Raw genomic sequence first — 13410 nt, forward strand, 5'->3', positions numbered from 1 at the left:
GTGGTGGGGAGGGGTCATTATTTTGTGCACAGACAGCCAGATCCTATCAGCAGAATTGGCTCCATTGAAGGAGGTTAAGGTGAAATGACGGGGTTAATTGAGTCCTATCCTGGATGATTGAGGTTTGGAGCGAGGCTCTTCACGGGGTCAACTCCATGTCCTCTTGTGTTCAGCTTAGCCTGATCCAGTTCAAGGTTGTGCACAGGGCTCATCTGACCAGGGCGAGGATGAGTGGAATTTTCTCTGGGGTAGAGGACAGCTGTGAGCATTATTTCTGGTCCTGGAACATAGGACATAGAACATGCAGTGCAGAAGGAGGCCATTCGGCCCATCGAGTCTGCACCGACCCACTTAAGCCCTATCCCCGTTACCCAATAACCCCTCCTAACCTTTTTCAGTCACTAAGGGTAATTTATCATGGCCAATCCACCTAACCTGCACGTCTTTGGACTGTGGGAGGAAACTGGAGCACCCGGAGGAAACCCACGCAGACACGGGGAGAACGTGCAGACTCCGCACAGTCAGTGACCCAGCAGGGAATCGAACCTGGGACCCTGGCGCTGTGAAGCCACAGTGCTAATCACTTGTGCTACCATCTTGTCCCAAGTTAATCAGCTTTTGGATCTCTCTTTCTCTTCAATACCATGCCAGATATACTTAGTGTTGATCTGGAGCCATGTCCGCTGATAGTCTTTTTCGGGGTATCAGACTCGCCAGAGCTGTAGATGGGGCTGCAAAAGGCGGAAGTCCTCGCCTTTGCCTCGTTAGTAGCCCGGATCTGACTTCTGCTTTGGTGGAGCTCTCCTGCTCCGCCCAGTGCCTCTGCTTGGTTGGGTGACCTCATGTCGTTCTTATATTTGGAGCTGCTCAAAGGGGTGGGACCAAATGGCACTCCTGGAAGTAGGTCTCAAGACCTCCTTACCCGAGATACACAGGCCTCCCTCGATTTACTGGTTTCCCAGGGAGGCTGTAGCCAGGAGCTAATCAGTGCTGATCCACACAAATGTGGACCAGGTGGAACGGTACCTGGGGGTGGGGGGCGGGGCGGAGGGGGGGGGTCTCCAGGGCCATTGGAGATGCCTGGGTGGTTAAGGTCAGTGCAGGGTGACGCCCTGCCTCTCTCCCTGAAATGTGGACACCTTGGCACTGCCAAGCTGGCTGCAGCACTGCCTGTAAGGATGTCCTGGTGGCACTGCCAAGGGTGGGCCCAAGGAATCTATGCCCATGAAAGGAGGGTAGGGTGCGGGGGGGAGGTGTACAGGGAAGGTAAGTGGGGACTTCCGGGAGATTGGGGGGGTGATGGGTGAGGGTCCTGGAAGGTATGACGGGCCATTGGGATGGGTGGGAGCATGACTCAGTGTGAAACCAAAATCTTGAGATGCACAATAAAAGATCAGCTAGGTTTACTGATGGTGATGGGTGAGGGTCCTGGAAAGGAAGGGGTGCTGTAAGGTGGCTTGGGAGGGCCTGAAGTGGGAGGGCTGCAAAGGACCCATGTGTGTGTGGGTGGGTGACATTGCCCATGGGTGGGGGATGTGGGGGACCAACAAGCTCACTTAAAGATCAGGGCATCCTTTCAAAATGGCGGTCCAATCTCTGAATTCAGCGCCCCAGTGCTAAATAAAATTCTAAGTGTGGTCTAAACCAGTGAGAAACTCCCCAGTACCCCAAAAAGTGACGAAGTGTCATTGAATAGCTGTGGGGAACTTGCCGGAAACTCCCTGAAAAACCTACCACAAATTAATTTAGAAATTTTCTGGGGAGAATCGTGCCCTATGTCTAAGCAGGCTGAATTCTCCCATAAGTCTTCAAAAAGACTATCAAGCAGGTCAGCAAGAGTTAACTTGTAACTGAATAAAATTGTTCAGCGCACATACTCAGGGACAGTAGACACTCTTTTTGTTCAAGTTTCTAGTCAAAAGTCTAATTCCCCTGTGACTAATTTAACATAGAAATTATATTGACACAAATAATGAACTGCATGCTGAATTTATCCTGACCTGATTGTCATGTTAATTTTTGGTTCTCCCATAACGTATGATAAGTGATGTGCGAAGTGAATTACTTAAATTGCATTGTTTCATACTGCACCCACTTTAAAAAATGCAAATCTGTGATATTTTAGAATTTTTATGAATATCCTTTGTCCAACAGTAAAGCTGTGTGGATTCCAACCTTCTATGCGGATTCATTATTCAGAAATTGAAGTGTTTTGTCACTTCCAAACAGTTAAGAATCCAAGCACAAACATACACACAACTGCTTCTGAACTGAAATGCCGACCAAGACAGGAAGGCCCCTTTTATTCTTTTCTACACCAAAGAGAAATACATCAGGGGCTCTGCCTTCAGCACACCCTATTGGCAGATTTTTATACAGTATTACTTTTTAACTAAAATGCCTCTTTACAAATGCGTCAACTTTAGACTCAAACATCACAGTTATGTAAAGCTCAAAACCCCCAACTTCTACGGTTCCATTGCTGTCAAAGTAATGTGATAATGTGGGACCCCCATGTGTCCATAGACTAAATCATATAACCCATTCTGTTGAACAATGGCAGGGTAATTATCATAATCACCATCATCAAATTCTTACAATGCAGAAGGAGCTCATTCGGCTCATTGAGTCTGCAGCGACCCTTCAAAAGAGCCTGTCTAACCTGTACATCCCTGGACACGAAGGGTCAATTTAGCATGGACAATCCACCTAACCTGCACATCTTTAACTGTGGAAGGAAACTGGAGCACCCAGAGGAAAGCCACGCAGACACAGGGAGAAAGTACAAACTCCACACAGTCACCCAAGGCTGGAATCGAGCTTGGGTCCCTAGCGCTGTGAGGCAGCAGTGCTAACCGCTGAGCCACCGTGCTGCCTCACAGAAGACTTGCGCTTCTAAGGGCATTTCCGAAAACAGGCTGAAGGAGAATCAGATCACTGTCTTGCACTTCTGAGGGTGGAACTTTAGTTAAACTTAAGAAAATTTCAGGAACTTAATTTGGAGGATGGCTTCAGAACCCCCATCAGATACATCTCAAGACGTGATGGGATGGGCCTGCTCCTTCTTTCCCTCTACCTGGGATTTGGAGAAAATTTAAATGAGATATAACACCTGTGGTACTGCCCCAAATCCATGTCTTATAATGGGTGATGCTGCTTCCCTCCTCAACCACCAGAAATTTATGCAATTAACTTCATTTTATTTTTCCAGATCCCTGAAAATGATGAAGTTTTCACTATACAGCTGATGAGTGTGGAGGGAGGAGCTGAAATCAATGCTACACAAAGCAGCTTTCAACTTAAAATCAACAAAAATGACAGTCCAGTGCGATTAGCTCGAGCATTGTACACCGTGTCAGAGACAGATGATGTGATTACAATACCAGTTATTCGTGGGAAGGACCAGTCTGGAAAAATAATTGGTTCTGATGATGCTCTGGTTTCTATTAATTACCAGATAGTAACTGGCAACAGTTCTGCCAGTGCATTGTTACAATCTGATTTTATTGATCTTCATCCAAATAGAACAATTATTTTCCCGCCTTACGTTTATGAAGTAAATCTGAAATTTCAGATTATCAATGATCCTACCCCTGAAATTGCAGAGTCATTTCAGATTGTGTTACTTGAAGATACAATCAAGGGAGATGCTGTGCTGATAGCTCCCAATACAGCTCAGATTATTATTGAGCCAAATGACAAACCTCACGGAGTTCTGTCCATTAGCAGCGGTCTTCTGGCACAAAATGTTGTTGTTAATGAAGACATGACCACAAGGTAGGATGTTTCTACGTTACGGCTTTGTGCATTACTATTTTCAGTAATATTCTTTGGTTTACAGAGGCAATATTGCATGTTTTTGATGTTTTGTAGTATCAAATCTGGCTAGAGTCACTGTGACCACTGACTTCAGTTTTTCTTTTAATGATGCAATTTTCTAAATCATAAGAGGACAACTGAGATTGCTCCTGAGCAGAATAATTGAAGTTAATTTACTGTTACTTGGTAATCTAATGATCATGTTCCTTATTTACTGATCTATTTGAAAGACTCAAGTTCATTAACGTGCTATGAATATATAATGAGCTCTATAAAAATATAAGCAGACCAGAGGGAGTCAAAGCTCTGTTGAAGAAGAGGACCTTGTATTTCTTGAAGGCAGGGAAGGAGAAGCCAAAGTGAAGATGCTAAGGGATGGAGTTCCAGAAGGGTATGGTCCAGGTGACTGAATGATGAGCTGCCATTAGTGAAACTGAGGGATGGTAATAAGTGGTGCTGAAAGACTAAAGGGTATGCTTGGAGATGCAGTGCCAGAGGAGTTCACTGGAGCAGAGTTGTTTACCAGAACCATACGCATTGCAAAGGCTACTTTAATTGAGGAATTAAGGTGGTCTTGGAACAATGAGTGCCTGGGACAGTGGGGGATAAAAGAGTTTGCAGGGACGAAGCAGTGAGTGGAATTGGGAAGCACCAAAACAGGATTGATGTAATCAGTTTGGAAAAGTTGGAGTTTTAAGGAGTAAAGATAGAGGTAAGGGGGTAAGGAGCACAAAGAGGCTAGACAGTGAGGCAAGTATAAGGGGAGTGGAAAGGTAGGAAAGCTCAGATCTGGGAACATGTTAGAAAGAATAGAATCCAATTTGTCAAAGAAATATATCATAGTCGCCCAAGAAGGTTAGTGAGTGTTTCAGAATTAACATAGGATCGGAGACACCGGGCGGAATTCTCCCAAAATACTGATTGTGGTTGCGATTCTCCAGAAAGAGTTCTAAGAGTTGTGGCGAGCGGAAATAGCCACGAGTTTCCCGATAAATACCAGATTCTCTTCACGAGGCCTCACAGGCTTCTCGACACAAATGAAGGCTCGGCAGCCGATTCGCCAGCACCGCACTTGCAAGCCCTCTGCTAACAAGGCCGAGCAGTACTTAAGCAGCAGTTGCCCAGCCAACCCCAGTTAGCTCGCAACAATGGCGCTGAGGAGACCAGCCCCAAGATTTGGACGCTGACCTGGGGAGGCTACCAGACACCGTGGATGCCGGGAGGGATGACCTGTTCCCCTGGGGCTCCTGGAAGGTTAGCCATAGGACAACCAGGACTGGCCTCTATGTTTCTGTTCCTACACCAGGCAGCACGAGTGAGTAGACACCACCGCCCGCCTCCGCCCCAAGACATGTCCATCCCCACGGGGGCATCCACCTCCCAACTCTCCATGTGACCCCCCAACCCTCGTTCCAACCCCTCCCCCCATCCCTCCTCTTCACACCTTCCCTCACACACTGAACCACGCATGTGGCTAATGATGCCCTCTCCATGTCTCCTCAGGAAAAGCTCTCCCATAATAGCTGGGAGAGAGCTCAGACTGGCGGTGGTGTGCCAATCTTAAGAATCCTCACCTCCTTCAAGGAGAGTGTCCTGGAGGTGACTGGGGTGGCCGAGGACAGAGTGGTCACCCACGTGGAGGCAGGCGGACGTCGCAGAGGTGAGAAACCACTGGGCTCCACCGGGGTACCGGTCAACGTGAGTTATTGCCTTTCGGACTGATTGACCCATCCCTCCCAATGACCACATGTCCATTCTCCCGCAGGTCCTCCAGTCGATGGTTCCAGCCCATCCCGGGCGGCACTCTATCCAGCCGACCAGGTGATCACCTCGGAGGAGAGCTCCGAGGATGCCACGGAATAGTCATGGCACAGCTGTCATCCTCACTCTCCACCAGCGCAGATACACATACCTCGGTGGGAATGTTTGTGGTCAGGCTTCGGGGGCACAATCTGGTGAGCACCACACAGCTGCTGATGTACATCCGGTGGAGGCAGGAACCTCCAGGCGAGACAGCAGGTGGAGGCCTGCTGGATTCCAGGTCCCAGCCAGATGCAAAACCTGTGGAGCTGATGGAGACGCGAGGGAGCAGACGGGAAAGGGTGATGTCAGCATTACTCCAGCAGATCCATAGCCACTTGGAGAAGGTCCAGAAGCTACGGGCGCAGGAGATGCCGCCGGCAGTGCATGGCACTGAGGCCAACACTGCTGGGGTGGCGACTGCAGTGGAGAGCCTAGTACACGACGTTGGCACCATTAATGAAGGTATCCAAGGCGTTGTGCAGTCGGTGAAGGCCATGGCTGAGGGTCTTGACAGAATGTTTGCCTATCTGGGTATGTCACCCAGTACCAGGCTGACCTTGATAAGGTTCTGCAGAACATGTCCCGCTTTTGGATGGGGATGGCCGAGGCGCTGCGGAGCTTGTCCCAGTTGCAGGTGGGCATCGCCAGGGCGCTGCAGAGGATGTCCCAGTCACTGAGGAGTATCGCCAAGGGCGTAGAAACAATGCTATGGACCATGGGGAAATGCCAGGTCTGGCAGAGCCAGATGATGCAGGGGTAGCCGGGGCTCAGACCAGCTGCCACTCCGTCCAAGGTGAACTCCAGGGTACTATGGGCACCAAGCAGGAGGTGGCTACCCTGAACTGTTCCATGGAGTGACGACGGTAGCCACCAGCTCCCCCGAGTTCCACCCCTCTGATGAGACCGCAGCCAGCACACGGGACAGGGGGAGCCTGTGCAGCCGACAAGTGAGCTGGGCCCTCTGACACCAGAGTCCCCCGAAGACGCTCACCAGGGGCATCGAAGGACAACGTAAGCAGCGAGCTGCTTCCACCTCATATGTGCATTCTGGGGACACACCTCAACGTAGTGTTAGAGCTAGGAGGGCAAAGCACATAAAGGATCACAGACGGCACAATGGGGAGGGGTACTGGGGGTGGGGGAGGGGCAGCACCATCGGGAGAATGGCAAATTGTCAATCACAATAAACACCTTTGTGCACAACCAGTATGATGCCTCTGTCACCTTCAGTGATGCGGGCTGACCTCTGAACCCTTGGCTTATCTCTCCAGGCACCCCCCTCTCCCTGGCACCCACCCACCCTCCAGCTATGCACATGTCCAGGGAGCTGTGCTCCATCCCCTACATGTTCGGATGTTGGCTGTTGCATGTATGGTGTTGCTTCCCGCAGTGTTCAGGCACCAAGGTTTGATTGGGATACTAGGCCATGACTCCCACATGCTATATGGCCCACCTACCCACGGGAATCCATTTGATTTATTGGCCTTTAGCCTTCAGGGGCAGACCGGCAGGGGCAAGGGTTGCCCCATGAACGGGTACACACATTCCAGGGGTCGGCATGGAGGTGCTGCGAGCGGTTGCCCCCTGGTTTCCTCCGCCGCTCATCCTCCCATGGCGGCCCACCCCTGCAGAGGGTCCTCCACCCCTTACCGAGCACTGGGGTGGCAAGCCCAGCACCCTCGGGCTCTTTGCCTGTGATCAAAGATGGCAACTCCCCTCCTTGACTCCCCATAGAAGCCCTTCCGCCAGGTCCACCTTTTGCAAAAGAAGTACTAATCAGCGCCAGCGTGAGCACTTGCTGGTGAGGCCACTGAATGACGAGTCACTGTTGGCTATTGGGTGGTTCCGTTAATTGTATAGAAATGGGGCTTAAGTGGTGATAATTGAAATTAAATGAAATTAGCTTATTGTCACAAGTAGGCTTCAAATGAAGTTACTGTGAAAAGCCCCTAGTCGCCACATTCCAGCACCTGTTCGGGGAGGCTGGTACGGGAATTGATCCGTGCTGCTGGCCTGCCTTGGTCTGCTTTAAAAGCCAGCTCTTTAGCCCTGTGCTAAATGAGCCCCATTGGTTTCTTGCCACGCTACGGTGTGGCCCTGATTTAGCCTATGGGAGCGGGCCGGTTGCATCGCAAACTGTTTGACGCCTGCCGTGGTTCTCGTTTTTTTGCCTCTCCCGCTGTTTACCGGCCTCGTTTCGCTTGAACGAGAGGTTAGCGAGGCCGGAGAATTGTGCCCCGAGTGTCATTTCAGGCGGAAAAACTGGTGAGATTCCTGCTGACTGTTTCGGCATGATTTCCATCGCAATCTACCCAGATTTAGTCATTTTATTAGAGCCTGGGGAGATTCCCACTGGGAAAGAGAAGTGCAGGACCCGGCACCTTTGAGATCGGGCATCATTTTTAAAGAGTGCCCCGATCTCCAGACAACCCGAGAGCCACATCCCTCCCTTTAAAGCCCCACTCCCCACCTCAACCCCCCCCCCCCCCTTCAGGTGTCACCCTTGGTAGTGCCTCTTGGCACCCTGGCAATGCCAATCTCAGTGCCCTGCCCTGTCTCTGATAACGAGGCGCTCCAATGGCCTCCAAGACCCCTGGCGTCGTCATCATATCTGGTCTCCGTTTATTGAGATCAGTGATTACCGCCGGCCTCATGCTCTGCAGTGAGCTGGGGGAGGGGGTGATCTCGGACGGTGAGGGGGCTCTGACGGTGATTTAAAAAATATATATTTGGAGTCTTTTATGACGTTAGTAAGTTATTTTTTGATAGCAGAGCAGTAATTAAAACTACATGTGGCTAATGTGATGTCACATTTTATATGGTTGATCCAAACTGATCAATTAAAATAAAAGTAACTGAAAGAATGACAGCTCGTACAAATCTAATTGTTGTTATAGTGTTTGTTAACCCATGCAGTAATCCTTTCCTGGATATTCTGATTGCAGATTTGATGGAATTACTATTGTAAGAAATGGTGGGACTCATGGTAACGTTTCTGTGAACTGGCTTATTACAAGGAATGGTAGTGACTCTACTGCTGTCACGGTAGACCTAATGCCAGCTTCAGGAACTCTAAACCTTGTGGAAGGACAGATGCTGGCCACTGTGCACCTCACCATCATTAATGATACTTTGCCAGAGGAAGCAGAGGCTTACCTTTTCCAACTTCTAAACAGTACAATAAAGGGAGGAGCAGAACTAGATGAACCCATGCAAGTAAGTTTATTAAAATGTTTGTTGAGAGATGCATTATAATTTTCTTGGGTATACCCCTGAAAATATAGAAATTGCTTTGAATAACATTTTAGTGGCTAATAGATGATATGAGTGAAAATAACGCAAGTACTTGCATTTATGAAGCACCTTTCACAACCTCTGGATGAAAAACTCTTCACTGTCGCTAGTGTACTTCAGAAGTCTTGCTCAGCGTTGCATCAATAAATAATCTATTTTAGTGATGTAAGAGATTCAAAGATCGGACAATAAATTTGGACAAGGACGGCTGGATTCTCCAGTCCCCCAGCCGCGTGCCTCTCAGTGGTACACTGTGATGCACGATCAATGACCACTAAAGCGAGGTTGTAGTTCAACTGAAGGCTTTAATAAGCTAGATGTTTCCCACAGTATCTCAGGTACAGAATGAAGGCCGCTGGGGCATCACGGGCTCTTATACCCCGCCTGGCAGGGTGGAGCTACCATACAGCTTGACCAGTAGGAAGCATACAATTTCTACCAATGGTGTTCCAACATTACCAGGTACCGTAATACCTCTACTACTGTTTGCTGGCGGCGGATTTCTCTACTCACGCCGCTAATGAATGGGATTTCCCATTGAAATCACCCTATGCTGCAGGGAAACCCGTGGATGGGGGTGCGCTGCTGGGGAGAGCAGACAATCCCAACGGCTGGAGAATTCCCGCCAGAGACAATTGATGGGGTGGTCTCAGTACAATTCATTAAGCAACAAAAGTTATACTTAACAAAAGAAATGCAGTCAATATTCTAGTTTAGACAAACAATCAGTCCATGTGTATGGCTTTATTTAATTCAAGCCATGCAGGCTTTTTCACACATCTGCAATTATCTCTTCATCTACCAGGAATCCTAAAAACGCAAAATACAATAAAAAGCAACTTATTGCACAAAAAGGGAGCCAATTTCCCGAAAAATTACTAAGGGTCGATTCTCCCATCCCCGCCACGCTAAAATCAGGAATGGGCGGAGACTCCCGAGTCGGCTCAAAATGGGATCGCAGACCTGCCCCGAATTTCTGTTCCCACCCCGCTGGCCATAACGGGCTTTCCTCCCCAGGACAGTGTGATTTGCAGAAGAGCAAGGAAACAATATTTTTTCGGGGTTGCTGGGGTGTATGTCTGCTGACCTGGGGCTAGTGGGGGCCAATTTGGTGACAAGGATCCGAACTCTGTGTGGGGTGCTCTGCCTGAACCCCCTTTGCAATGGTGAAAAGCGAGCAACTCGCTCCTTGGGAGTTAGTTTCAGGCACCTGACTGTTTGAACTGTTGAATGCTGTCAGTTTCATAGAAATGCTCTGAGGTCTCCTGATCATGTAGATTTCTATTTACCCCGCCCATCTTGAAATCCTTGTGTATCAGAACTCTAATCAACAGGATTGGTGTGGCCAAGCTGTCTCGTAGGACCACCATGTCTTGGGACACCTCATTGGACTCCTTAGAAGTCCAGCTCCACAGCAGATGAAGCAGGGGATTAGCAGAGTTCACTCCACACAAATCTCTCATGCACCAGTGACAGCTGAAACCCTCATTGGCACACAGCGCTGGTCAGAGTAAAAACTTTACTAGTGAGATTTCTATCTAACCACTCCGAAGTCTCACAGAATGCCCATTGCTAACACCTTTTGTGGTGGCCATTAACTCCCCATTATGCACGGAGGGATTGTGAGGGTAGTGGCTTTACAAATCATGGGCTAAATGCAAGTCACTGCTAGGAACGGGGCTGCAGTGGGAAGTACATAATCTAGAAGTGAGGGGGGGGCTTGGTTTGGGGAATGGCGATGGGGCTGCAAGTCTGTGGTGAAGTGACATGTAGTTTGGTGGCTGCCTTGCTGGTAGGAATGCGGTGACTTGTCAGGAAGAAGGTGGCATCGCATTCAACGCTGATTATCGACTGGCTATCCTTCCTTGCCTCTGTGAGAACATGTGCCCTCCCAGAATCCTGCTAACCTACAGCCTCCACTTGACAGTCCATCCTCAAGGAGACTCTGGCTATAGCCCAGGCTCAATACCCAAGCATAACTCAGTGGACCAGGGAGTCATCGGCAAGGCATGAGCCTTGCGGCCATGGGGCCGCACAGGGGCATCCACTGTCACCAGAGCATAGGCTCACCATCATGCAGAGCGTGAAGGGAGAAGTCACATGGACTGGAGGCTGTAGACATACATGGGGCAGTGTAAGTGATCATGCAAGATTCCAGATGTGGCCAGTAGCTCATTAACGCTGTGCCGGGTGGGGGAATGGTGAGGGTAGCTCAGAAGTCGCATGCAGGGTGACTTTCGGGGGGGGGAGGGGGGGTCCTGATTTTGCTGACTGTCTCTCTATCTCTCTCGCTGCCCACCACCACCGCAGATATACAATTCGGAACACAGCTGGTGATGCTCGCTGTATGTCCGGTTGCTGCTGCCATCACGGATGCATGGTGACAAGTGCGCCAATGCCAGCCCAGGCAAGACCCTGCACGACAGGAGCCTGCCCACAACAGCAGGGGATCAGCTGGAGAGGCTCAGGTTCCGGCTGTCCGTCAGACCGAGGATGGGGAGAAGCAAGACTGCACCACATCAGGCCCCGTGTCTGTTGGCACTGGTCCTTCGAGGAGCTGCCAGATGATTTGTGCCGAAATTGACTCTGCCTCACCAAGGAGACCGTGCGGCACCTGTGCCAGGTGGTGGTGGACTCAACGAGCAGTAGGAGGAGGACACCTGCTCACGGTGGCTGTAAATTTAATCGTTGCCATCAGCTTTTATGCTTTGGGTCTTCCAGGACTCGAGCGGGGACCTGTGTGGGACATCACAAGCATCCATGTACAAGTGCATCTGCAATGTTACGGATACACTGCGTTCGGGGAGCTAACTACATCACCTTTAAACTGGACCAGGCTCAGCAGAATGCCCAAGCTGCAGGATTCTCTGCCATGCCCCAGGTCCAGAGGGTTATCAATGGCACTCTTTTCGCCCTCCAAGCACTGGCTCGACAGCGGGTGCCCTTCATCAACAGGAAGGGGTTCCACTCCCTGAACATGCAGTTTGTGTGTGATCACTAGCTGCATGTGCTTTCCATTAGCATGCACAATGCATATATCATGGCGCACTCTGACGTTCCCAGCACGACATCCGAGCCATGAGTGGAGCAGTCCAAGGCATGGCTCAGTCTCTCACAACCGTGGCTGAGGTCCTCAACATCGTGTCCCACTCACTGAGGGCAATGTCCCAGACATAGGTGAACATTGCTGAGGCACTCCAGAGCATGGCCCAGTCACAGATGTTTATCACTGAGGACTTTGACCCTGTGGTGCAGAGAATGAGGGGCCTCCAGGACTGCCAGCACCAGATCACTCGGGTTTCTGGAGGTCAGTACAACTGGCCCACCATCCCTTGGGGTCAACAAGCATTCAGAGGGAGGAGGAAATGCTGGAACCTATCACAAGATCTTCCACCAATGTGACTCACGCAGTCCACTGTTCTTTTGGCTCCCCTTCCCTTCTGATACCGCATCTCAAGCGCAGCGGCCAGAACAGGGTGCCATGGCTAGACAAGTCGGTCGGGGACCTCTGGTTCTAGGCCTCCTGCGGACGATCAAAGGCAGGCAGCCTCCACCTCTGTGCATCCTGAGGCAACACCTAGATATAGCACTTGACCACAGAAGATTAAGAAGTTGTAGGAGCACCAAGTGGGTACTATGAGGTCAGTAATCATAGTTATGGAGTGGATAATTGTCACATGAAATGGCGGTGGATCCTGTGGCCTGGGAATCTTGTGGGCATGCTCCAGGTGGTGGTTGATGTAGTTGGATTCCCAGGCATACAGCGAGTTCATGAATTCTCAGATGCACCTGTGGGCCACCGACTGCGAGATGTCAACGGGTCCCTGCTCGAACCCTGGAATGGCCCAATGGCATTTGAACCAAGGGCACCCATGACCTTCGCGGACAAGTGGGTGTCCTCCTCATCCGCGGGGTCCCAGGTCCGCGAGGGCATGGCACAGGCGCCGCACTGTCATCCTGGTGAGGTGCAGTCTTCTGTGGCACATGGTTGAAGGACCATCGAGCCCTGTACACCCGAGCACATCGTCGGTGTGTTGATGCACCTTTCTGGCCCCCGCCTCAGCCTGATGGGCTGGTGGGTCTTGAGCCCAAGTGGTGACTCCCTACTGCTGTGATGACGGCTCCAGCATCCATTGACCTTGATGCAATCGGCGACATTTGCCCGCCTCGGATGTGACCATCAGGATCACCACCATCTCAGCTGGATCGATTTCAAAATTCATTTTTTATCTGGTAGGATGTGGAGTAGGAGAGAGATATCCCAACCCTCCCCACAATCACTTGTCCACATGATCCTGGCAGCTGACCACCCATCACTGTGCCTGGTGCCCTCGGCCACTATGCAAGCTATCTGGACAGTGTCCCTCCACCCTTGCCATTGAAGGCGTCATCCCCTGACCCAGACTTGGCGAGTGATACAGCTGAGAGTGATGAGACAGAATGATGATGGCCAAATGGTTGTAGTGGCCAGACTTGCTGGACTGAGAGAGGACA

The 13410-nt window shown here is 50.4% G+C and overlaps 1 protein-coding gene across 1 annotated transcript in view; it reads left to right on the forward strand.

Annotated features, from left to right (window-relative positions):
- Nucleotides 1-13410, forward strand: part of adgrv1 (adhesion G protein-coupled receptor V1) — a 981490-nt gene that overhangs the window by 53959 nt on the left and 914121 nt on the right. Inside the window, exons 7-8 of the mRNA XM_072516264.1 lie at nucleotides 3212-3777; nucleotides 8568-8838. Coding sequence (XP_072372365.1) covers nucleotides 3212-3777; nucleotides 8568-8838 — 837 coding nt within the window. The remainder of the gene's footprint in view (nucleotides 1-3211; nucleotides 3778-8567; nucleotides 8839-13410) is intronic.

The sequence above is a fragment of the Scyliorhinus torazame genome, chromosome 9, assembly GCF_047496885.1.
Source record: "Scyliorhinus torazame isolate Kashiwa2021f chromosome 9, sScyTor2.1, whole genome shotgun sequence".
NCBI classification, from domain to species: Eukaryota; Metazoa; Chordata; class Chondrichthyes; order Carcharhiniformes; family Scyliorhinidae; genus Scyliorhinus; species Scyliorhinus torazame.